The sequence below is a fragment of the Aythya marila genome (assembly GCF_965140915.1).
Source record: "Aythya marila genome assembly, chromosome: 6".
Taxonomy (NCBI): Eukaryota; Metazoa; Chordata; class Aves; order Anseriformes; family Anatidae; genus Aythya; species Aythya marila.
This window is the reverse complement of record NC_139047.1, coordinates 39,369,145-39,394,983: the sequence shown is the minus strand read 5'-3', so window position 1 is coordinate 39,394,983 and position 25,839 is coordinate 39,369,145. Positions and strand designations below refer to the sequence as shown.

The following is a 25,839-nucleotide window of genomic DNA, read 5'->3' as shown; positions in this document are numbered from 1 at the left end:
CAGAGAGCTGGAATCCTCAAAAATGTCAATTTACTTTTTTTTTTTTTTTCTTAAACAGGGGGATGATCATGGATTGATAACTATTAACACTCAGTATGGCCTTTGCAATAAAATTTTTATTTCCTTTTTCCTTTCAGGGTTCTACAACATGTTTACACATATCTAACTTAACAGTATTGTAGCTTATTCTTTGTAGATTATGTACTTTTTTATTGTTGATTAAGGCAGAATCATTTTTGTTGACTTGTGATGACTTTTCATAATTTCTGTTCTGTTTAATTGTAATGGAGATTGGAAGAGAAAACTGTAACGTTTTAAAAATGTTGAAGCTGGAGATATATATATATATATATATATATATGTATAAATATGTTCATGAAGATGTTTCTTTTTTAAAAAAAACACCTGATTATAAGTAGCATAGATGAAAAGTAAAATGAAGTCTGATTCACAGCTAGCTCACCATTTAAGGATTTTAAAGTTTTAACACAATTTCCAGACAACAGTCTGGAGAAGAAACACTACTTCTTTTTTCAACTCTGAGTTGCTTCTTAGACAACAAAGGCAACATGTGTCTTTGCCATCGGAAGAGGCTTCTGTTGTCAGATTTAGGTTGAGAGTCTTTAGATGGTGGTCCATTATCCATTTAGCATTTTGATTTCTTTGTTTTTCTACTGCAAACAAGCACTATGTAAATATTTTTATAGGGTTTTGTTTGATATTCAGTTTTAAGTGGCAGTGACTTCAAGAATGTATTGTATTTGACTTAATATTTAAAAATTGATTTTAGATGCACCATATTAATTCTTTTTTAATCAAGGAAGATGAATTTTCTTTATCCTTGGAATAGTCTTGAGACAAGCTTTATATGTATTTCTGGAGCACTACTATGTCATTTTAAGTTTTATCTGAAGAAATATATAGTACTATTTTTTCAGAGATTAAAACCTAGCTTATCACAGTGCTTTTGAGTAAAAACATTTTTCTCAGGATTTTCTGGATAGAACGTTTCTGTGCCAAGAGTCATCTTTTTTTTTTTTTCTACTTTTATAGCCATTATCATGTTTGTATTTACTGTGTGCTTTAAAATAGACAAATTACTAAAGATAGTTTTATGTTCAGAAAAGAAATTTAATGCACTGAAATGAGTAAAAAGTGTGTTTATCTTTATGTAGGTACATAAAGGTAATCTATTTTTCTTACCTTTTTTTTTAAGATCATGCTTAATTTCTTCATGAAAACTGTTGTTCAGAGCAATGCAGCAATCTTCTCTGCATTATTTTAGATCAGCTTTGTTTTGCATTCAGTTCATCTTTTCTTACTTGGTTTACACTGAAAATCCCAAGATTTAAAGACTTAACTTGTAGCTACTCATCTCTTCTGTTGTCACTAGCACCTACTTTTGACTACTAAAAATAGCTTTTCTGAAAGCACATTTTAAAGATTTAATAGAGTTCATCTGGCTGAAAAAAAAAAAAAAAAAAGAAAGAAAAGAAAATCCAGATTTTATTCCTCTGTCTTCTTATTTCTTTAGGAACAATATAAACAGACATTCCCAGCAGCACATCTAAAGAAACAAGAATCATCTAAGAACCTGAAGAAGGTTATTGCAGCTTTGTCAAGCTCCAAACCAACATCTAGTTCACCAGCTCATCAAAAACTCACATCTTTGGAAAACAACCATTCTAATCCATTCCTGACAAATGCACTTTTAGGTAATCACCAACCCAATGGAGTTATTCAGAGCGTCATCCAGGAGGCTCCTCTTGCACTTACTACGAAACCGAAATCCCAGACCAAGATCAATGAAAGTGTAGCCATTTCTAGCAGTACCCCCTTTTCTTTGCCAGTGAACTTGAGTGCATGTGGGAAAAAAACAGCTGGTAACCGGACACCTGTTATGCCCTCTACCTCTCCTGTGTTACCTGGTTCAGGAAAGGACAAAGCAGTCAGCAATAATGCAGTAAATGCAGTAAAAACACAACACCGCCTTCATTCTCCAAAACTGGTGGTGGAGCAGTTCAGAGGGGTAGATTCAGATGCCCCCAGCAGTAAGGACTCTGACGACTCAAATGATGATGATGACGACGATGAAGATGAAGATGAGGATGATGAAGATGATGATTCTGATGATAGCCAATCAGGTGGTTTAATCTTTTTAATAGGAAAAACAGAATCTTTTTTTGTGTGTGTGTTGAAAACCTGCATTTTCCCCACTGTATTTTAAAATGAAGGAAAAGTTGAGGCAGCATGGCCCACCCAGTGTCTTCAGGATACCATGGAAAGTAGCGCATGCCTCTGAGTCCTTCCTTGTGTGATATCCAAAATCATGTTTTGAATATTCTGATACTTGGTCACGTGGCAGGTATACTTTCAGCTGCCTCGCAAAGGGGGTCTGAGGGCCTTCTGGAAGGGCTGTTGAAGACCTGACATCCAGATAAATCACCCAGTCTACAGTTCATGTACTGTTTGGATGGCACTGTGTTTAGGAGAGGGTTGGAGACAGTAGGCTGTTAACGGTTAATTATTCTGTTAGGCAGAGTCCATTTGCAGAGCAAGCTTCCCCATCCAGAGAGAAAGTAAGGCAAATTGCTTTCAAGTTTTCAAGACTGGCAAGAAAAACATATTTTTAGGCTTCATTCAGGAGCATGTTAGTGAGTGAGCAAGATTACAGGAAGGTACCAGGGCACTTGTAAAGGCTTCAGTGTTCACAGATACTTTTTAGGTTACTTTCTAAAGTCTTTGAATCAGTTCAGAAAGGCTAGACCTGTTTTGAAGACTTGATTATATTCCCAGCTACTCCCTCCCCCTGTGAGCCCATGTCCCTTGTGTTCAGCTCCACCTTTGTTATTATCTCTCCTCCTTTTATCCACATACCCTATATTAATCCTTTTTTTTGTCTTCAGAACTGTAGCCAGTCTTCCATTCCTTATCCTGTCTACCCTTTACCCTATCTCTAACTCTTCCTTTTTCCAGATTGTGACGCTTCCAATTCTGTCATCTCTTTCCCTCTACCCAGTTCCACCATTTGCTTCTTCCTCTTTATGCTAGATTTCACAGCCTGTGAAGTGCCATTCATGTGCAAGTGCTCAGCCGCTGTCAGGCTCACAGAGGAGTCTTACTTAGCTGTAGCGATAGTAAACAATCTCTTCGTAGAATCATAGAATGGCTCAGATTGGAAGGGACCTTAAAGATCATCTAGTTCCGACACTCCTGCCCCCCTTTTAAAACACTTCGGTTTCTGTCTTCTCCTCATGGAAAAACAAAGAATTCAAGTCCAAACAGCGGTGCATTATAATGGAGGATTACTTTATGTTGTCATTATTTTAGTCATTTAAAAGTTTAGGTAACTCATTATAACCTTCAATTGCTACTCAAGAAATGTTTTAAAAATTTTGAATTCAAAACACCTTACTCAATAAGACCAAAGACTTTACAAGTGTTAAAACTTAAGTGTTTGCTATTAGTTACCTGGTCATAATGTGCCTTTTGCTACATTTTTTTAAAGAGTCCGACAGTAATTCTGAATCAGATACCGAAGGGTCTGAAGATGAAGATGATGAGGATGATAAGGATCAAGATGAATCAGATACAGATACTGAGGGAGAAAAAACTCCACTGAAACTGAATAAAACTGCTTCCTCCATGAAGAGCTCTTCCATTGGTCCTGCAGCTCATTCCACCCCGCTTAATCTCCAAGCAGCAAAGGCCCCAGGCTCTGCACCAGCTGCTTTATGTCCAGAGTCCCAGCCTGCAGTTTTTCTTGGGACAGCACCATCTACTCTTACACCAAGTACACACTGTGGTATCTTAATATCTTTTTATATAATTGAGTTACACCTAAGTGGGTTGTGTTGCAAAACTACTTATAAAACGTAGTTTAGGCCTATCACTTTATCACCTGATATCAAGTGTTTTTTTTTTCATGAGTGTTTGCAACGGACCTTAAAATCATTCAGCAGAATTGCAAATACCTGAAATCTGAACATTACACTTAGTGTAGGACGTCTTAGTCCATGTAATTATTTGAGAGAAAGTAAGATGTATTAACCAGATTTCATTATGATTACACTAAAACTCTTTATTGTTTGGTCTTTATTTACTGTTTTATTCCAAACTAGTAATTTTTTGCTTACTTCTAATGTGTATGTATCATAGTTTGCACACAGCCTTCTATTTCTGCACTTTCTTAACAAAGCTAGTGACTGTGTTTTGTTAAAATATATCTTTACTCATTATTTGTTTTGAAATTCTCAATAAGAATGTATGGATCATGCCCACAGAATTATTTTTGAAAGTTTCATGAAAGGATCATTTAGCAGTTTCCTGATACTTTGTAGTGTTTATAATTCTTTATCTGGTTACTAATTTGAATGATTTAGTAATTACAGCTGCTGCAGAAAGGGCTGCATTTTTGAAAGTCAGTCACGCTCCTCAGTTTGTACAATATCAAATCAAGTTTCATATTTACTGCTTTGAATTAGCAACTTGATATTTAATTAACATACAAGTAAGTAGCTTTTTAATGGTGACATCCACTCATAATTTTTTTTTTTTGTACTTGGATTCAGTGGAATAGGTTTCAGATGCCATGTCATGAAGCGCATTAATTTTGAAGGAATGTAATTTGATCTACCTCACGTTTTTCCCAGAAACAAGCGTATGAATTACACAGTTTGTAAAAGATTTTACACATATTGGGAGTAATCAGAATTCTTAAAGTACAAAGTTAAATTATTTCTCAGAAATCTAGGATGATTTATGATACTTATAAAAGGCTGTTAGTGGATTTTTGTTAGTGTGTTGAGGTAAGAGATACAATACATTAATTTTGTCTCCTTGTTGTAGGCGTAATACTTTTTTCCTACTAAGTGGCTATAAAACTATTAAAATATTATTGTGTTCATCTTACCTAAAGGTACTTTGTTGCTGAGGAGGTTTAGAGTCTCTTTTCTATATCTGGTTTGCATTGGAGAACTATTTTTTTCAATTCAGTTGTATTTGGATAAACAGTGTTCCTCCTTCTACCATGAGTGTTAGAAGTAATGCAGTGATCATGTTAGCTTAAGACTGCAGATATATGTCCAAGCAGTTTGTCATTTAGGCATGGGCAGCTCCACGTCGTTTTCTGTTGAGGACTCTAATCAGCAGTTGCTTCCAGATTATTCAGTCATCTCCATTGGAAACCTGTGCCGTTAGACCATACGATACTCCTTCTAACTGTAATAGGTTGGAGCAAATTTCAAAGAAGCTGTTTGATAAGGATACTCTCTCATGTCCACTTAGGAAGAGCTATGTCACACTCTTATCACAAGGTCTAGACAAATCTTCCTAAAAGTTTGTTGGTGGATGTAGTTGATAGCTTACTGTTCTCTCAAAAAAGCCTGTGAAAAGAACCAACCTTCAGCACTCTTTAAAGCCTCACATTTGATATTTTTTTTTTTTGATTCAGTCTTTTAAATAGCACCAAACATATCAACAGCCGATTGAATTCTGAATAGCTGAAATAATCCTGAAAAAATTTCTTCATGTCATAGTTGATCACAGTCTATGCAGTACTTTTGAAGACAGTCTAGTCATATACGGATTTTTAAAGTAAAGGGTATTTCCATTTTCATCTTCTGTAATGAAAAATATTAACTATGTTCTTGTATAGAAACGCAGGTGTTCGTGTAATTATTATAGCCGTCTGAGAGAGCTAACCAAGACAAGCAGCTCAGTATGGCATGATTAGATTTTTCTTCTGTTTACAATTCTAGAAGAAGAGGTTAAAGGAAAGCTAGTGGAAAAAGTATCTCTAAAAGAGAATAAGTTACTCTAGTTTCTTGGTAGTTGAGATATATGATGGCTGTAATGTAAAATGGTTTATCTTTTCTTTTGAGGATATAAGTATTAAAGGTATATTCTAGGAACATGTTACCTTTTTTTAAAACAAACAAACAAACAAAACAAAACCCTCTCTTAGGCATTAATTAGAAATTCTTTTTTAGGCATTTCAAAAAGACGAAGAGTAACAGATGAACGGGAGCTGCGTGTTCCTCTAGAATATGGGTAGGTTTACATATATACATGCTATTTCCCAGAGGGGAATTAATATCTTCAAAAATAAGTTGGTAAAGAAATGTTTTAAATATTTTTGGGACTGAAATATAAGCAAAGGGTTTCAGGGATTTAGATTTTCAAGTCAGTGTCTGTGGATCTCTTTAAAAATACCAGCATATTTCAAGTATTCATTTCTTCATCAGAGTTACTTTGCTGTGAACATGACCTGCCTTTTAGCAGTTGTGCTGCTGGAAATTAAATACTTTGGGCTTGTTCTGAGCCAGTAGAGATGCCAAGTAACTCCTTAAAGTATAGTTCTAAAATCTGCTAATGTGTAAGTAGCTTGATCTAAATAAATTCATGTATAATGAGAAATTTGACAATCTAAATAATGATTTATTTTTTGCCTATTTGATTTTTTTGATGGTTTGTCAAATTAAGATATGTGACCTTTTCACTTTATGTGAAGTTCTGAAATTGTTATTATTTGTTGAAAAAAATACTCTTACATACACCTGTTCTGAGATTGATGTTATTTGCTTAAAAAAAAAAAAAAAAAAAAGTGTTATATACAACTATTTCACGTTAATCTAGCTGGCAAAGAGAAACCCGTATAAGAAACTTTGGTGGTCGTCTTCAAGGAGAAGTAGCATATTTTGCACCTTGTGGAAAGAAGCTGAGACAGTATCCTGAAGTAGTAAAGGTATGTTCCTTTTCTTAACTTCGGTGTTCTAATGCTACTAAGCATGCTTGCGATAAAAAAAAAAAAAATCAATTTTTTCTTCCAATAAAGATCCTTATTTCAAAATGATGTGATGGGTAATGTATCTCAGCCTATTACTGATTTGATCTCCTATATATCCCCTTGATAGAATATGCAAAACATTACACTCACAGTTAGCTGTACATCAAAGCTGGGTTGTAATTATTTACAAGCTGAAGTGGAAAAATATGTGATTTTTTCAGTATCTCAGCAGAAATGGAATAATGGATATCTCAAGGGACAATTTCAGCTTCAGTGCAAAAATAGGAGTGGGTGACTTCTATGAAGCCAGAGATGGACCGCAGGTATCTGCTTTTTAAAAAGTAAAGTCTTTGATCCAAGGAAATTAACATAAGTTTAGGTGAAGTAGTTTTTGCTACAATCTGAAGCATTTACTGATTTTAGATAATTCTTTCTGAAAAATGTGCATATTTCTTTATGATAGTTATTGTGAGATGCTGAGAGCTTGATCACTGGCAGTGCTGAAAACCACTCCTCTTAGTGATTTCACTAGGAGATACCAAGAGTTCAGCATGCCTCACAATCAACTCAGAGCTACATATTTTATCTGAGTCAATGTTCAGCTATTTTTGACTGAAACTGGTCTTCCTGTCTTGTATAAACCTAATATTGATAGCAGTATATGTGTGTGCATTAAATTACACTCTTTTCATGTATTCACCTTCGTAATATATCTGAAATACATATTTAAATACAAACATTGGCTGGATCAGGAATCTCAGACTCCGTTCTTGAAATAGTAGATGGTTATGGGAGGGAATGCTCGGTATACCAATTATGCTTTACCATGGTTGAACTATTAGATGTTGTGTAGGTTGTTAGAATTTTGGAGAAATTAATACTATTTTTGATCCATACTATATTTCTCTAGTTTAGTCATGTTATTATTTCTTTAGGATGTGTGCAAAAAATTTTGAACTTTGTCGGTAAATATGTTTTCTTCTTTAAAATATAAGTATATGATATGGGAACGTGGACAGATGCCACGCTCTGAGCAATCTTGGATTCAGGCTGTAGTTTTCCCTTATGTGGGCTTTATACCCTGTGGAAATACATAGTATTTACATAGTAAAAATTTGAAAGGATATTATAGGCTGAGTTCATGGTAAGCAGCTACTTTGAGGTAGTGCATGCTGATTCCTGACTTACGGAGTAGAAGATTGTTTAAACCTCTTCGTATTTATCCTTTGTAAATCAAAAAATACAAGTTCATGTGAGTGTGAACTGCATTATGTTAAGGACCTGAACAGCTTAGTCTGAATAATTCTTTATACTGTGAACACAGCGTAACGTCAGGATATCTGTTCTTGTTTTACCCTGTTAACTTTTTCTTGTGTTTCCCTTAGTCTTTCATTTAACTTACTCCCTTCTTTAGTTCTCTCTCTTTTCTGTCCTTTAATTCATGGGATAGTATTCAGATTTGGTACGATACAATTTCAGAAAGGAGTGTTGGACGAGCACGTTGCTGTAGGCAAGACTGGCAATATGCAACATTAAGTTATTGTACATCTGACTGTAGTTTCTACTTTTGGATAGTTTGTGCTAGGTTGTGCTTAGACTTTATTAGGCAAGGAAAGAGTTTATTATAAAAAGAGACTCAAACAGGACAGCTATTTCAGATGTACTAAGACGTATTTATATTTTAAGTAGCAGCTTTTGACTGAGTAGACTGTAATGTAATCAGTTGAGCTACACTCAAGCTGATAATTCACACTTGGTATGTGATAGCTACGGTATGTGATAACAGTATTTCGTAGTATGCATCCTTTTTACAGGCGTTTTTTAATTGTTCACTTGCAAACAATACATGATAATCATATCTTTACTGATGTTTAGAATCAATTCCAGTAGTTTGATTAGTGCTTATGGTCCAATTTTGATTATTCTAATTGTTTTTTATTATTGATTCACTGTTACCTTTCCCTTCTTTTACTTTATATTTGTCATTTTCTGAGATGTACAGCATGCATCCAAAGTGATTTTCATAATGCTCATGTATGGAACAAGATACAAATAAAGTTTTCTGTGGACTTAATTACTTATACTGAAGAATTGCCTTTAGTGTGCCAAAAATACAGGAGTTACCTGCTTCTGGTGGTGCCAGTGTTTCTTTGTCATGGGGCACAAGTTACCTGATAATCTGGGTTGTTCAGATTAGTGCAGTTGTGCGGTGACTGTGCAACTGCTTTAACAGAGCAGCATATCTGGCAGAAGTGGACTCTGAAATAGTAGGCTCTAGAGGAACATTTAAAGTTTCTCAAAAGTAGAAATACAGTTACATGACCTGGAGGCTTTATACTGCTGTGCTTTGGAGTGATGTGTGTGTGTAGTGATGGGGAGATGGAGAGGGCATGGGTCCTTATCAGTTGGAGTAATATGGATAGGAATGCTGCATTCATGTAGTAATGGAGGGCTGCGTTTTGGAGCAATACTGAGCTATGCCCTAAGTTTGCATCTTACTGTCTTTGATTAATGAATAAGAGTGAGAGTATCCATCATAGAATCACAGAATGGTTGAGTTGGAAGGAACTCCGGGAGGCCACCTGGTCCAAACTACTTGTTTATGTCCAAGCAGCATTTGAATATATCCAATATCTTTCCTGATGTTCAGATGGAACCTCCTGTATTTCACACTCTGTCCATTGCCTCTGGACCTATCAATGAGCACCCCTGAAAAGAGTCTGTCTTCTTTTCAGCCTCTCTTCTGGTATTTACAGGTATCAGTAGGATGTCCCCTGAGCCTTCTCTTGTCCAAGATGAAGACTCCCAGCTCTTTCAGTCTTTCTCCCATAGTAGAGATGTTCCAGTCCCTTCGTCTACATTGCCATGTTTTACTCTCTTCAAGTATATGCATGCCTCTCTTGTACTGGGAAGGCCAGAACTGGACACAGCAGTGGCCTGACATGGCCTCACCAGTGCTGAGTAGAGGGGAAGGATCACCTCCCTTGGCCTGTTGGCAGTGCTTTGCCTAATGCAGCCCAGGATACTGTTAGCCTTCTTTGTGGCAAGGGCACGTTATTGGCTCATGTTCGACTTGATGTCTGCCGAGACACCCAGGTCCTTTTCCTCCCCGCATGTAGGACTTCGCACTTCCTTTTGAACTCCATGAAGTTTCTGCCAGCTCACTTCTTCAGCCTCTAACATCATGAGCAGTGTATTTGGCTCCAGCCTGGAAAGTTTTAGCTGTTTGATTCATTGTGTATATGACAGTGGAATTTTTACTTAGTTTTTGGAGGTGAGGTCATGGAAACCAGAATGCTTATTTTTACGCTTAGGCGAAGAACTTTTTGTTTTGAAGTTTTCTTAGTTTTCTTTCTGGTGCTCAGTTATTTTCATAACAAAAATAAATTTAAGTTACAACACCAATTAAATATACAATGTACATATACATGTGGACTGAAACATAGAGGGTGTTTTGGTGAACTATAGGACTCCATTGTCTTATAGTCAGAAACTTAAATCTAATTGTCTTCTAGTAGTTCACATTGGCTTTTTGAAGTGCAGTTAGGTCCTCTGATAACAGCAAGATAACACTGTTTTTTTTTGTATAGTTCTCATATTCCCCCTCTCCTTGGAAACAATTTCTATTTGAAGCAGTGTAAGAATTTTAATCTTAAGAAGCTGATATATTTGACGGCTACACTGCATTTTTAAGCTGATATAATTTTTAAAGAATAATTAAAAAACAGATTTAAGAAAAGTAAGCATATGTAACTATCAATAAGTGTTTTAAATTAGTTCTTAAGAAGAAATTGAAGTAGAGGATGAAAAAACCTAACCTTTTCCTTTTTGCATCCTTGTTTTTGAAGCTTTCACTCTAAATCTGTAATTATGAAAGTCAGAAGGTGTGTGTGTATTTTTGGAGAAATAAGAAAGATAGCAATGTAGTTGATGTGAGACTGTATTCTAGACTAACACTTTTTTTTTCTGAACTAGAAGTATGCACTTTTAGTTAAATCTTATACATGTCTCAAGATTTCTAACCACTGCATGTGAATAAGCCTTCAGCTATACTTATTTTTTTAAATGTTGATCAACCTGCTAGTGATCTGAATACAGAACAGGGAGATAAGGCGTTTATTTCTGTCCCTTATATACATCAGGCAAGACTGAGGAGGGTTAGTTTTACACATGGATTGTTGTGGGGTTGTTAGGTTCCTGTAGGATGTGGATTATCTGTTGATAATCCTCTTCTATGTACTAGTTGTAACACAAAATTGATAACCTTTGTAGGGTTGGTCATTATGTAGTTAGAGAAAACTTGGGATTAGCCTGGTGGGTAATAGTAAACATGACATGCACATTTTTCCCTGTAGGATTTTGCATAAAGGTGGGGAAATATTTATTTTTTCTTCGAGTCTGAATGCTTGCCTAGAAGGGCAGCTGAACTCAGGAACAGGAAGGAAAAAAAGTGTTTAAAGGTATCTTAATTCTTATCTCTTTAGTGTCATATAACATGTATGTACATTAGAGACTTTCACAAGAGTTTCTTACTATGTTGCTGTTTAGAACAAATGCAATATATCTTCATAAGGCATGAGGTTTGCCACTTTTAAGCCAGTTCTTAAGCTTACTATTATTTAGTTAGTCTGTTTTTTTTATTCTTTGAATAAAATTTTAGAAGTCTAGAATGTTTATCACAGGCAAAAAAAAAACAAAACAACACAACAAACCTATATAGAACAGTCAAAGTTAAAAGCAGTTGTTGTGTACGTTTGTAAGGTAATTATTTGTTTCCTTTGCTTGAAACTGAACTTTAAAGTGTTTTTCCTATTCTGAATTCATTATTTTAATTTGGAAAGCTTTGTTCTTTACTTTGTCTGACAAACTGAAATTAATGATGATGTCTGCTTCTTCTAAGGTGGCTATGATTTTGTTCATTATTTTGGTTTACAGGCTTTGGACTTTTGTTTTACTTCTGTGCATACTTATCTTGTACACTTTGAGGTAGCTTGAGGCCAGAAGGGATATTGTAGGCTGTGTTTTCCAGAGGCCAGTGTCTCTTCTGTCTGTCCCAGTTGCTAGGCCTGTGCAAATCTGCTGAGCACAGGAGAGTATTGCAACAGATCATAGATACCTACAGGAGAGAAACTGTATTCTTGTTTTGTTTAGTTTCAACAATAAAGCACAACATTTCACCATAATAGCACTTCAGTGTTCATCTAATGGTTGTGCAGTGAGGCTTAGTTTAAGTTGAAGCCACTGTATCTCCTATGTTGAGGCACATGCCCCCCCTCCTTTTTTTTTCTCCTTTGGCATATAGAGAATTCAAAGAATATCCGTTTGTTTGTTCGTTTGATAGAAATGTATTCTGGGTCAGATTTTTGAAAGCTGTCTGAACCCAAAATATAGATGGTCAATTAATGCCTATTTTTGCAGATATCGTCATACTGGTTTGACTATGTTGTTCCATTTCACTGTAGAGTGCTTGCCCTTGGTGCATGCAGCTGGATGAGCACTTATGTGCAGACTTGGAAATTGTATTTGTTTCTTGTTTTTCTGTTTTTGTATGTTCTAACTCCAGAACTGCTTTAATAAAATAACATACCAAGTGTAGTGTAGTACGTGGCTAATATTACTGTAAATTGTAAAATACAAGTTGTATTTAAGTTATTAACTTGATTGTAGTGGAAACTTCACAGTAGTGAGATGTATGAGAACATAGATTATTCGAGTATATTTTCTTAAAAGAATATCAAGTGTATTCAAATTAGCATTTATTTTTTCATATTAAAAAAATGGGTAATAAAAAATAAAATTTTGGTTGAAATGTCATCTTTCTGCCTTCACTTATCACAAGCTTTGTTCTTCCATGACATTTGAGCTACACTACTAGTGAATCCTTCACAAAAGTTGGTGGTAACTGCAAGCTTAAATGCAACAATGAGATTCCACAGTTGTTTAGAGAATAAACTGTATTTAAAATCAAATCAAAACACCAGCTAGATTGTCAACAAGGCAGCTTTCTCGGACAGCCTTTTGTAATGGTTCATGAACGACAGAAACATACTTCGGGTGTTGGACAGCTTATCACCAGATTCTTGACTGGCAGAAATCAACACTCTTGACAGTAAATAAATGTGCATTTGTACCAGTATAAAATTTTCCTGCCCTAAAGCAATATCAAGGCAGAGAATATTGTGTGTGCCTGCATGTGCTCCACACTGTGTGGCCCTCCCCCAGTATCATGAATTTTGTCAAAGATTTATGTGTTTGAGTGATATTCATCAACTTGCATTGTTTTTGTTAATAAAAAAAAAAATAGATAACTGAAAACCAGTAATATGCAGCTTGTCATATTTATTTTGTTCCTCTATAAGTGCAATATAAATTTATAAGAACAGCCAAACTGATTCAAAACAGGAGTCCTTTGTTTCATGTGTTTTGTCTTTAGCAGTAGCTATCAGTGAATACCTAGGGAGGCAAACCTGTGGGATAATTCCTCCAGTTATCCCAGTATTCCAGGTATTTTAAGCTATGGGGATGTCCTGAACCTATTGTGTTTTTTCTATTCAGTGTCTCTCAGTGGATCTATTTTTAGACCGTTTTTGTGTAGTATTTAACTTGTGGAAACTTAACTGCATCCACAGTGTCTTTTGACAACATGTGAAGTAGTCTTACTCTATTTCTTGAAATGCCAGCTCTTAGTGCTTATTGAACCATTGAGCTCCTGTGAGCTTCATATAATGGCCTCTAGTTTCTCTTCTGGGAGAATTAGGCAACTGTAATATGCATCCATAGTCTCTGTGGTACTAACGGCCTTGTAGAGACCTGTCTTACTTTTGTAGATAGAGTTCTGCACATTTGTTAGTATCATTCACCACAGAAAATAAAGTAGAGACCAAGAGAAATTTTCATTGCAGGACTTAAGGTACCACTTGAGCCATGGCTGCTTCTCCTCATGTTCCTTTATTTATTTATTTATTTATTTATTTATTGGACACCTAAAATTTATGAGATGATTTCATAGGTTGCAGGGTTGTATAAGTAAGTGTGGTAATCCATCTTACCTTGCTCAGCAATACAAACTAAACCTGTAATAAATTTTAAGTTCAGTACTAGACAGTGAAATGACAATGTATGCTTAAACAGTACTCTTAAAGATAGAAAATGAATGGACTTCTGTTTAAATTGTAGAGGTAAATAATTTTGGATTAAAAAGTCCTTAGCAATGATATATTCTTCATATAGAGGTATGGTGGTGATTCTGAACAGCTTGTATTTTAAGAACATAACTTAATGCCATAGTGCTTTGGAATGTCTGGCAGCTGAGATGTACTCTTGTGATGGTCCTAACTGAGAGTCGTATAGACTTCAAAAAAGGTATAATTGCAGATACTGATAGCTTCTTGGGATCTGAATGTTTACTTAAATGCCTTTTTTTTTTTTTTTTTTTTTAAATAATAATGCATGTTGTATTAATCATTCTAATAAATTGTGAAGAACAGAAAATTAATAATAAAATGACAAAACAAGCAAACACCGTATTTTATGGTACACTTGTAATGCAAATATATATTTATTGTAAACATATATTTAATGGGTTTTATAAGTTACCAACTTTTATTCTTGATCTAGCAGGTGTTTTCAAAATCCTTTACGAACATTTATAAGTCAACTTACGGAGAAGTCTAAAGGATTCGTAGCTTCCATTTTTTCCCCATTGTTTTCAAATGATTGTGAATATTGTATAAGATGTTACAATTTTCAAATAGCTTTAATCAGGAACAGATTGGCTAAGCTACTGTTCTGTTCAGTAGAAACGGTAAACTTCTCATCAGTTAAATGACCTCTATTTCTACCAAAGTATTTCATTATTTGTTTTTGAGATTCCATTAAGAAATAGTAACAATAGTGAAAGAAAGGTTTCAATGCATTGTGATGTTGCTTTGTTTAATTAAAGAATATAGTTTCTGTAGCTTTTAGTTAACATATATTGTAAAAAGCTACAAACTTCTCATTTCTTTCAATACAAGTTGGCACAGAAATTAATTCCCTTCTGTGGGAGGGGTGAAGAACTAAATTGTACTAAACAAAACTTCAAGATTAAAATGAGAAATGAGCGTGGGGCTTTTCAGTTTAGTTGTTACAAAACAAAGATATACAACAAAAGGCAGTATTTCAAAATAGACCACTGCATTTGCTGCTTCTGTATGCCAGAATTACTATAAACACAATTGGAAGACAGTGACCCATAACTTGACACTTTTTTTCACTTACATTGAGCAGTGGTTTCTGTGAAAGCAGTGAAGTTATTTTTTAGTTTACGTGATAAGGAAAAATCTGTGTTTCTGCTTTAAAATGTGTTGAGTATTAAGTGGTTTTGTCTGAAATCATTAAAACTAAAAGATTAGTGGCATGGTTGCTTTGTAGTAACTCTGTATGTCACTGAATAGACTTCAGTATCTTGCATATTAGTACAGTTAACAAATGCTTTGTAGTGATAAGCTGTCAATATATAGCTTCTGTGCACCATTGAAACATTGTACTACACAAATAGTCCATCACAACTCTTATATGTTGTGTATATATATATTTCATTTGAGTATATATCTATGTACATATAGGTTTTTAGTAAATATATATGTAAAACACATGCACCGTTCATGTTCTCAAATGTCTTATTATTCTTTTTTTTTAATCTGTGTTTATAATACCTGTTTGTGAAATGTGTCAATCAAAAGGGCGTTCAGTGGTGTCTTCTGAAGGAAGAGGAGGTCATTCCCCGTATCAGGGCTATGGAGGGGCGTAGAGGACGACCACCAAATCTAGACAGACAGCATTCGAGAGAGGAATCAAGAATGAGACGACGCAAAGGCCGACCTCCAAATGTTGGTAGCACTGAATTTCTAGACAACACTGATGCAAAGCTTTTAAGAAAGCTACAGGCTCAAGGTAAGAAATATATTACTGAAATATATTACTGCTTTCACAAACAAGGACATGTACTGATGTACATGGAGGATTAATGTTTTTCTAAAGAGAAGTAATGTACATCTTACTTTGGAACTTTGTCAAGCGTTTTCATTGAAGCCCTTTTCTGTTTCAAGATCAGTAAATATATGTATGACTCAAGGGAAGAAGCATGTGTGCACAGGTGTATGTCTAAGAGCTTATTCTGTAGTTTACGTAGATTGAGTTATATAGATTAAAAAAGCAGACATACAGTATTTTTGTTGCTATTGATATTCCTTTAAATTGGCAAAACTGATCAGAACTCTGTGATCCTGATAGCAGCTCAAACAACATTAGAACAAGAAATTGAAACTGATTAGCTTTTTCACCCTCTTTAGAATCTATTTTTTCCCTCAGCCTCTACAAGGTGTTTATGACTGAATGAAAGAGAATTGGTCTCACTAGGCAGAGAACAATGTTATGATTTACGTTGTCAAGAGCACTGATTTATTTAAAAAAAAAAAAAAAAAATTGAAACTAGAAAGGCCCTTTCTAGGGACAACACTTTTTAATAAATTGATCTTTTTTACTTAAATCAGCTTAGCTTGTTTGTGCTTTTGGAATTACATTTGTAGATTTCTCTTTTTAAAAAAACAAACAAACAAAACAAAACAAAACACACCTTTGCCTTACTGAAAATGAAAAAAAAAAAGTTGCTTTAAAAAAATGGCAATGCTATATAAATTCAAACAATCTGGATGGATAAAACTTTGGAGCTACTTCTACCACATCTGAAATTTAGAACCATTGAAGTCAGCATTTCTATGAAGCTTTTGGCTGCCCCAGGGAAAACACTGTTCTTGTGAAATCATTGATAGTGACAAGATTTTAAGACCCATAATGTTGAATACTGTCACATGTTCACAGTACTAATGTATACAGTAGCACTTCAATGTTAGGGAATACTACTAGATATCAAGGGTATGAAGGCCGTATTTTAAATAAACATCCGGTATGTGACCTTTGAATTTCAATTCTTTAGTCCGTAACTGTATCATATTTTCCAAATGGAGCTAATGAAAAATTCTTACCTCCAGGAGATGGGATGTTTTAACTTGGGCTTCAGAACTGCTCTTTCATTTGCTTACTGTAAACACATTTTGGGGTATCTATCTAGCATTTTGCAGGTTTTCCTTGTGTGTGCGTCAAATATTTCCTTGGTGCAGTTCTTTGCATCTCTTTTGTTTGTGTCTGCAAAGAGTGCTGTTCAGTGTGAAAACGTTTAAGAGATTCAATGGTAATGCTTTAGACAGAAGGACAGAGAGAAAACAGCTTTCAGGACACGCAAAGTATTTTTAAGCGTTTTGCAGCTGTTCTACCCGAGTGTTAAGGTCACCACCATGCTTTGCCCAGCATGAGAATTGGGAAGCTATTTGTAAGTGAAGTGTCAAGTGCTGAAGCACCACAACATTTGCTGAGAGGCTGTATGTTTATTGTGGAGGTACAGGATATTATTTAAAGAAGTCTTTTCTTAGTGGGAAAAGATAAGTCTCAGTCACTGATCATAAGATGTTTTGCTTCATTTAGTATCTTCCTTTTCCCCATATTGATCACTGCAAAGGCGGGGGGGGGGGGGGGGGGGGGGAGAGGGGAGGAGAATACTCTCCCATGTCTGTTTTCCTACCACACACAGCATTTAGATCATTTAGTAAAATACACAAAAGCATATGGTCCATATATAAAATAAGATTCAGAATGTGTATTTGATGTTTTCATATGTTCAAATATATCTTGCTTCTTTTTGTTCCTCTTCTGAGAGTATAAGAAATGCCTTAGTATCTCATTTCAGGGATTCATTAGCACAGAGCTCTTTCTCCAGCAGTGTCAATGGGAGATACTGCTGGGAGAAGGCATGCGAGCCTGATAGCTTCTTGGTCCAATTATTCCCACATAAATGCACCCTGGTATACTGAAGTATTATATTAGTATAAGTTTTCTTGAATCTTTTGTTTTCTGTTTATAAAACTGTTTCCCATGAATTAGCCTTTTCACTCTCTTTTTAACCTGATGTTTGCTCTAACAACGTCCTATGACAAGAAGTTTTTGGAGTCTGATAAATACCAATGAAGAAGTTTTTCTAATTTTCAAAAAAAAGTATTGGGCTTTTAGTGGTGTTCCATAGTTCTATGATTGTGGGATTTGGAGAATAACAGTTCTCCAATTTGTGTCCTTTGCCATATTGATGACTTCGCAAACCTTGTTTCTTTCTGTCATTCATCTTGTCCACTCCAAACTGAAGAGCCCAAGTATTCTTACTCTTTTCTCAGAACATAGTTGTTCCATCCCTTTTATCTTCTTTTGTGTCTGATTTTTGTATTTTTCTAGATGTTTTACCTTACATTTTTCTTTGATGGTGCTTCTCTGCTGCCTTTACTTACCTCTTTGCAGGGCTCTTCCATAGTCCCCTGGTGTCAGCACAGCCTTGGATTGTCCAGAATGCTTAATATCATCTGCATATTTGGGGGTTAACTTTTCTGTACCCTTTACAAGTCACTGAAGAAGAGAGATATTAATTAAAGGTGGTTCTTGTACTGATACTTGAGGATACCCTCCACTAACTTTTCTCTATGACAAAAGGTGACTGGTAATCCCTACCTTTTGCCTGCAACCACTTGATGAGCTTTTGGTCTGTAAAAGAGCTTTTCTTTGGTGATGTAACTGCTTAGTTGTATTTATAAATGTTTGACCTGGAAACTTGTCAAAGATTTTTTGAAATTTCAAATGTGCTCTGTCCATTACATTCCCTTCATCAACCTGTTACTGACATGTTTGTAAAATTCTGAAATTGGGAAGAATTTCCCTCTATAGAAGCCATGCTGACTGTCTCAACAGATGGTGTTTTACAGTGTACTCAGTGAAGCCTCTCAAGCTCAAGAGGAATAGAAAATGGAAATAGCAGATGAGCATGTTAAGAGTCTTTCTCTAGAGTCTGTTTTGTTGATGGGAGTCACTAGTCCTATTAACAGGTGAAAAGTGGCTGTTATTAATGCAATAAACATCCAGACCAATGCCTCTCTGGTTCCAAGTTAGTGTTCCTTCAGATTTCTGAGCTTACTCTGTCCAATCCTGGTGTGAAGTTAGCATCTTATTTACCTCCAGTTCATCTAGCTCTTCTGTCCTGTTTGTTGTAGACGATACACTATGTTGGGGAATATCCCCAACATCTTCAGCCATAGAGACTAGCACGAACACTTCACTAATATTCTTTGCTAAGCCATTTTTTCTTCCTGTTTCATCAAATAATAGAATCACAGAGTGGTTTGGGTTGGAAAGGACCTTAAAGTTCCAACCCGTCTCCCAGAGCACCGTCCAGCCTGGCCTTAAACACATCCAGGGATGAGGCATCCAAAACTTTTCTGGGCAACCTCCCAGAGTGCCTCACCATCCTCATAGTAAAGAATTTCTTCCTTACATCTAATTTAAACCTACCCTTTTTTAATTTACAATTGTTAACCCTTGTTGTGTCACTACACTCCCTCTGTCATTAGGTCCCCTGATTGCATTTCTGGCTTCCTGTTTTGATATGTCTAAAGATCTTTCACTGTCTGTTCAGGCACCCTATGCAAGGATCTCTTCAATTTTTTTTTCAAGCCCTTCTAACATGGTCCTTAATTTTAATGTCATAGGCTTTCCTGTTTTTATTTGAACAAAATTATTATTTTTAAGTGCTCACTGTTTTCTTTTGACAGCCTCCTTTTCTGAAGAGCCACGTGTCTTTTTTTATTGAACTACCTTTTTCCTTTTTGAAACGTGGCACAGTGCTTATTTACCTAGATAAGTAAAGGGTTTTTGTTCTCTAAATGCTTCGAGGTTATTCACTTTAAGATTGCACACTTGAAGACTGCTTTTTACACCTTCTTTTAATGTTCCACCAAATGGATTACAAGCATCTCTTCCTTTAATATTTTTGTTATATGTCTTGATACTATACTGTACATAGAAGGCTGGTCAACTGATATTCCTGTAATTCCCATCAACGCCATATCTTATTAAAGAACATTCTAACATGTACGTGAGATGTTCATTACATCTAGATTATCATTTGATGCCAAGAATTCTGGTTTCACTTCCTCTTTTTTTTTTCTTGCCTTTATTTAGAAGTACTCAATTTTTTTCCTAAATAAAGCACATAGCAGTTGAATGGGATTGCAGGTGGGTCTAATTTGCTGTGCCATTTTTTTGTAGATTTTAACCTTCTGCTTTTTTTTTTTTTTTTTGGTTTGTTTGTTTGGTTTTGGTTTTTACTTTTTCAAAGACATGCTGCACATTAACTACATCCTCCTCATGGATTGTCCCAGTTTAGACTCTGTTGGCTTTTCCATGGATTGTAGTTAGAATTTACATAGAATTCACATAGGAGAAGTTAAATTTCTAGCTTCCAGTTCTGTTGCAGTTCATGTTTAGCTGCTTTTTATGTATTGTTTCCCCTTGGCCCTGAAAGTTTCCCAGTTGTAGTGTACCTATTTGTACTGCTCTTAATTGTCTACAACAGTGTCTGATCTACACATGGGCATTCCATATGTCTGCCTGCCTCTTGGTCGTTGGACATGAAGCTAGCACTATTTTGAAGAATTCTATAAGGGAGGTATTGGGCCTCAGTACTTTGAATAGCAAGCTGAATTGAGCCTCCAGAAAAATTCTTCCTATAACTGTCTACATCATTGGGTCCATGCACAGTTCACCCAAATTTCGTACTGTTCTCACTTCTAATATTAGAATGAGTCAGGAAGTTAGTAATTAGCAAAAGCTAATTAGTAGCTATGATTAAAGAATACTCTGTCCCATTTGAGTCTGCTTCTGCTACATTGTTCAAGAAGGATTAGGTGATTATTTGAAGTAAAAAATAAGGAAAAGAGTAACTTTGTGCTTTGTGAATGATATGATGATCTGGTACTTTGAGACAAATATATTCTGCTTTAAAAAGAAAGAAGAAATCTAGCTTTAAGCAAAGCATCATTATTAGTGGGATACTATCACACACTTTATGGAGACATTTCTCCTCCAAAAATAAAACACTTCTTAATGTAGAAGCTATGCACAGTTCTTCTGATACATACATATTATATATGCATAAAAATGTGTCTGTGCTTGTGTCTGTGTTTATATGTATATTGGAAATATCCCAAAGTAGTTGGTAGTTGAATGTTTTCAAGATAAACGTGCACAAGAAATGGACTGTTTTCTCCGTTTGTTTACCTCAGACAAGCATGAGGAAATGTGAGCTGTATCTTTATTGATGGACAGCACTGTTTTTATGAACTCAATTCCTTTTTTTATAACAGAAATAGCTAGACAAGCAGCACAAATAAAGCTACTCAGAAAACTCCAGAAGCAGGAACAAGCTCGAGCTGCCAAAGAAGCAAAAAAACAGCAAGGCAAGTATCAGACTTGTGAAAACTTGTGCATGCTGGAAGACTAGTTTGAGAACTGTTGATGTGAAGTTGTATGCTTTTCATTATTTTCTGCTGATACTAATTTATTTATTTGCCTTTCTTATAGCTATTATGGCAGCTGAAGAAAAGAGAAAGCAAAAAGAGCAGATAAAGATAATGAAGCAGCAGGTAACCTTTGTGATTGCTAATTAAGCCCTTCTTGTTTTAAATTACCAAGTTTTGTTTTTTAAATTATTTTGTAAATTAAGTATGCTTGTTACAAAGTGAATGTTTTAAATCTAGTTCTACAGAGCACACTGTATATTATTGAAAAATGTAAGTTCTGTTGTCATGCCAGTTCATGCTGTCAGGACATCCCAGATTTGTCTGTGTTGATTTATGCTGTGCATACGTGTAGCTGTTTGCCAATATTGGTAAGAAATTCAGAAACTGCTACTCCAGTGTGGTGATGTGGTCATCCTTTAACTACATCTGTGAAAACAAACAGCAATATATCTGTTTCTGTACATACCAGAAGAGTGTAGTTAGCTTCTTCATGGATTCTGGCTCTCTCTCAGTGGTTTTAGATTGTGCGTGAAGGGTTATATCTCAGTATGCCAATGAATTAACATGTTTTTATATGTACAGGTGTTGCCAAATATTGTTATAGCAAATGCTTCTACCAAAAGTGAGAATGTGCCTGTATAAACATTACCAAATGAAGCTACTTATGGTAACAGGCTTTTCATTATTTTAACAACAGAATTTTAACAAAATAGTGAGATGTTACTTACGTTGGGAATATGAAAGCTTTCAAAAAGACATAATGTCATATTGTCTGTGGCTGTAGGGTCAGTTCCTTTTTAATTTTTTTTTTTGTTATTAAGGCATCCAAACTAATCATTAAGTATCTGAATGTTTTAAAAATGTAAAGATACTGAAGTCCACTTAACTGTGAATACATTAACCAGGTTGCATGTGGGTGACTGTTACTGGCTGACAGATCAAGTGCTTTGGGTTTCACATTACTCAGATTTGCGTGTTGCCACAACTGAAAGACTAAGGCAGACAATGATGGTTTGACAGACCCCTGTATCTCTTCTTCAGGAAGATTACATCAAATCACTGTCCTTTTTTTGTGTTTAAACTCCCATTTCTATTCATTCCTGAATAGCTCCACCATTGCCTGCTAGAATTTGAACGCTGCTAGTTTACTTATAGTGTCATTATCTGGCAATCTTAAAACTGTTAAAGAAATAAAATAATAATACTGTGACTTCCTAAACACAAACACTTATGCGTAACTGTGAACGCTGTTTTTTCAGGGATATATCAGGCATCTTCTAATGCTAGTAAAAATTCTAAACGTGCATTACTGTAAGGGAACAATTGACTGTAATGCTTGTGAGACTCAATAACAAAAAGTATATGTGTATAACCTCACTCTTTTTTTTGCTGAAGTAATTTTCCTTAATATTGTTTTCAAGAAACAGAATTAACTTTCTTCCCCTGTAGGAGAAAATTAAGCGTATCCAGCAAATCAGAATGGAGAAAGAGCTTCGAGCTCAACAAATTTTAGAGGTAGACATAACGGCTCAAGTATTTTCGTGTTTGCATTTGTGAGAATGTTGTCCTTTAATAGTCACACATGAAGTAAGAATGTTACCAAATACAGCAGTTCTAACAATATGGACTTAAGACAGTTACAAAATTTCCAAGTACAATTTTGCAATATTTGGATGCTAAAGCAATATGTTCCACTTTGTATGAAAGGCAGTAGTTTTAAAATACTAATTTTATGAATATATAAGCTATAATAAACTAGTATACAATACTAGTATGCTGTTCTAATGTACTACGTTGCTAGTGTAACAGCAAGAATAGATCACTGGTATTCAAGTTTCCTATCATGCAAATACAAATTTTTTAATCTCTTTGCCATTTATATTTTATCGTTTTGTTATTTTATTTATTTATTTAATTTTGGTTATAATATCCAAGTGAAGCAATTTTGCATAGGACTTGTTATTCTGTCTTAATTTAAATAAAGACAAAGTGAATGGATTGACTATGTGACATACATTGAGGAAGAGATTACTTGAAATGTACACTTAATATGTGATGTCATTTTCAGCCTTTTATGGTGTGTAGCTTTATTTGTAGTCAGATTATTTTCAAGTTGTGATGTTGCTGTTGAGTGACCTATTCTGCATGCACAGGCAAAAAAGAAAAAGAAGGAAGAAGCAGCAAATGCCAAATTATTGGAAGCTGAAAAGCGAATCAAGGTTAGTTTATATGAGTTCGAAAAATAATTGTGTTGTTATGCATAATACGTGTTGATGCAGAAAAGCAATTTTTTGGAAGAGTATTCAACTGAATAGGTATGGAATTAAAATAAATCTAAGTGTGCATATGTTTTGTAGATGTGTAACATACAGACCTTTTTACACCTATGTCATATAGAAACACAGTAACGTTCATACATGCATGCATGAATATATAGACATAGACACTATTTTTTTGTGCCATTAACAGGAGTTTTGCTTACATGACACTTGGTTTACATAGCTTCAAATGCTTTTGCAATAGCGTTATTCACAATGTTTTTTAAAGCACACTATTAAAATGCTTTGTTGCTTCCCAGCTAATATTCCTGTGTAGGCTAGATGTATACGAGACTAGGGACCTCTTCTTCAGACACTGGAAAAAAGTAGTTCATATTAGTAGTTCTATTACTGCTTTGGTGTTTTATTTTAACATTGAACTCCCAACTCAGTAGATTTGCTTTGATATATGCTATTACTGTTCTGTGGTTGGTTTATGGGGAAATAAAACTAAGAAAACTTAATTAAAGTGTGCTATTCTAGTATAGCAAATATGTTCATCATAGTAAGTACAGTTTGATAAGATACATTTCTGTTGTTTTGCTTAAGGAAAAAGAGATGCGAAGGCAGCAAGCTGTTCTTCTCAAGCACCAGGTTGGTATACATTCGGTTGACCAAGCAGGCAGAATGCCAGTTGTGAACTACTACTTAAGTAATGTGGGGGAAAAATCTTCAAAATATGCCCTTTTTAAATTCCTGGGTTTGATTCCTGCACAATTTTTCTTTCATCTTATGATTTGTTGCTTTGCTTTGGTATTGGGGTCTTTTGGGGGATTTAAAAGTGGTTTTATGACTTTGTGATTTCTGTTTCATAATGTTGTGCCAACTCTTTCTACCAGGAGTTGGAGAGGCATAGACTAGATATGGTATGGGTATGTTTATTTTTGTACATCTAACACCGCATTGTGATTTGGTTGTGATATGGTTGTCATAGCAATGCATAAAATGTAGCACTGGCTGCTGTCATATTACATACTGCTGCATGGCTTTACAGCACAGTGCATTGCATACATCTGCTTGTCTTGTCTGTTAAGGGAAAAAAAGACATCTCAAAAGTATATAAATTGAACATGGTAATCTGTAAATGAGTTTTTAAACAGAAATCTGTGTTGCTGATGTCCCAACATAAATTGGACAACTGTATAAGATCAGGGATTAATTAATGCAAAAATTAATAGGTTGTCACATGGATACTTTTTCTAAACTTTGTCCCATTCACTGGGAGTGGATCTAGAAGTTTTTAAATATGATTTGAATTAACCTGCTTTTAGAAGTTAGGATCATTTCTCTCCCAAGTCTGTAAAGTACTGAGCAAATTAGCTTTCAGTCAGTGTAAATACATAACATTATAATTATACAGTGAAACATTAGTCTGTAATCCTACTCTCATTGGATGAGATGGTAAAATACCTTTTGCTTTTACTGGAGCCAAGACTTATTCTACAGTTTTTAAGGCAGAAAAAAACACACGTACCACTCTAGAATACAGCTCCTTAATGCATTTGAAGTTATTGGCATAACTTATTGGAAGACAGGCATCAGTAAATTCAAGTGTCAGTGCGTATGTATATGCACTGCGCCAGCACTAGCTTGATTAAAACTGATCTAGAGTTGAGAAAATTCATCATACTAATTTGTTTCTCGATCACAGAAATGTTAATATTTACAATGTTCAAAATGACTAGTTTAAAAATTTCTATTGAATTGGCTATTGAAGAAGTAAATTGCAAGTTCCCTGATAGCAGATGTAAGGTAACTGACCTGTTCCAGCCAACCATTATGCTTTTTGTTCTGCCAGCTTATGAAGGAGCATCACAACTGACCATAAGTAAATCTGTATGCTTCTTTTTTTTACACTGTCTCCATATTCATTGCTTTACCTTTTTTGCTTTTGATTGTTCTTGTATTTGCTTTCTAAACCTGAACTAAAACATGCACAGACTTGGCCATTCTTGTTCTATATTTAGTATTTACTGTGACTTGTCTATTAATGCTAAACTTGTACTCAGCTTTTCTATTGATATTAACATGTGGAATAGTTTTGTTCTAATCCTATCTGTTTCAATAGGAACGAGAAAGGAGAAGACAACATATGATGCTTATGAAAGCCATGGAAGCACGTAAAAAAGCAGAAGTGAGTAATTAACCAGTGAAACTTTGAAGTTTTCATTTGTTCATTCGGCAGTCATCTGTAGAAGATCAGGACCATTTATGAGATGCTGGTAGTGTGAACCTGCACAACCTAATCCAAACCCATCAAAATGCATTCATCTAATGCTAAGATAGAAATTTTTGCTTCTTG

At 35.1% G+C, this 25,839-nt stretch overlaps 1 protein-coding gene across 17 annotated transcripts in view; it reads left to right on the top strand.

Moving 5' to 3' along the window:
- The window catches only part of BAZ2B (bromodomain adjacent to zinc finger domain 2B), a 126,387-nt gene that overhangs the window by 74,451 nt on the left and 26,097 nt on the right, over nt 1-25,839 (top strand). For 6 of the 17 annotated variants that reach the window (XM_082763194.1, XM_082763196.1, XM_082763186.1 and 3 more), the window contains 13 exons: nt 1,535-2,144; nt 3,509-3,805; nt 5,991-6,051; nt 6,637-6,745; nt 7,009-7,110; nt 15,511-15,721; nt 21,064-21,156; nt 21,281-21,342; nt 22,669-22,734; nt 23,373-23,438; nt 24,087-24,131; nt 24,377-24,409; nt 25,606-25,671. In XM_082763194.1, coding sequence (XP_082619320.1) covers nt 1,535-2,144; nt 3,509-3,805; nt 5,991-6,051; nt 6,637-6,745; nt 7,009-7,110; nt 15,511-15,721; nt 21,064-21,156; nt 21,281-21,342; nt 22,669-22,734; nt 23,373-23,438; nt 24,087-24,131; nt 24,377-24,409; nt 25,606-25,671 — 1,821 coding nt within the window. The remainder of the gene's footprint in view (nt 1-1,534; nt 2,145-3,508; nt 3,806-5,990; nt 6,052-6,636; nt 6,746-7,008; nt 7,111-15,510; nt 15,722-21,063; nt 21,157-21,280; nt 21,343-22,668; nt 22,735-23,372; nt 23,439-24,086; nt 24,132-24,376; nt 24,410-25,605; nt 25,672-25,839) is intronic. The other 11 variants (XM_082763198.1, XM_082763197.1, XM_082763190.1 and 8 more) reach the window with 6 other exon arrangements.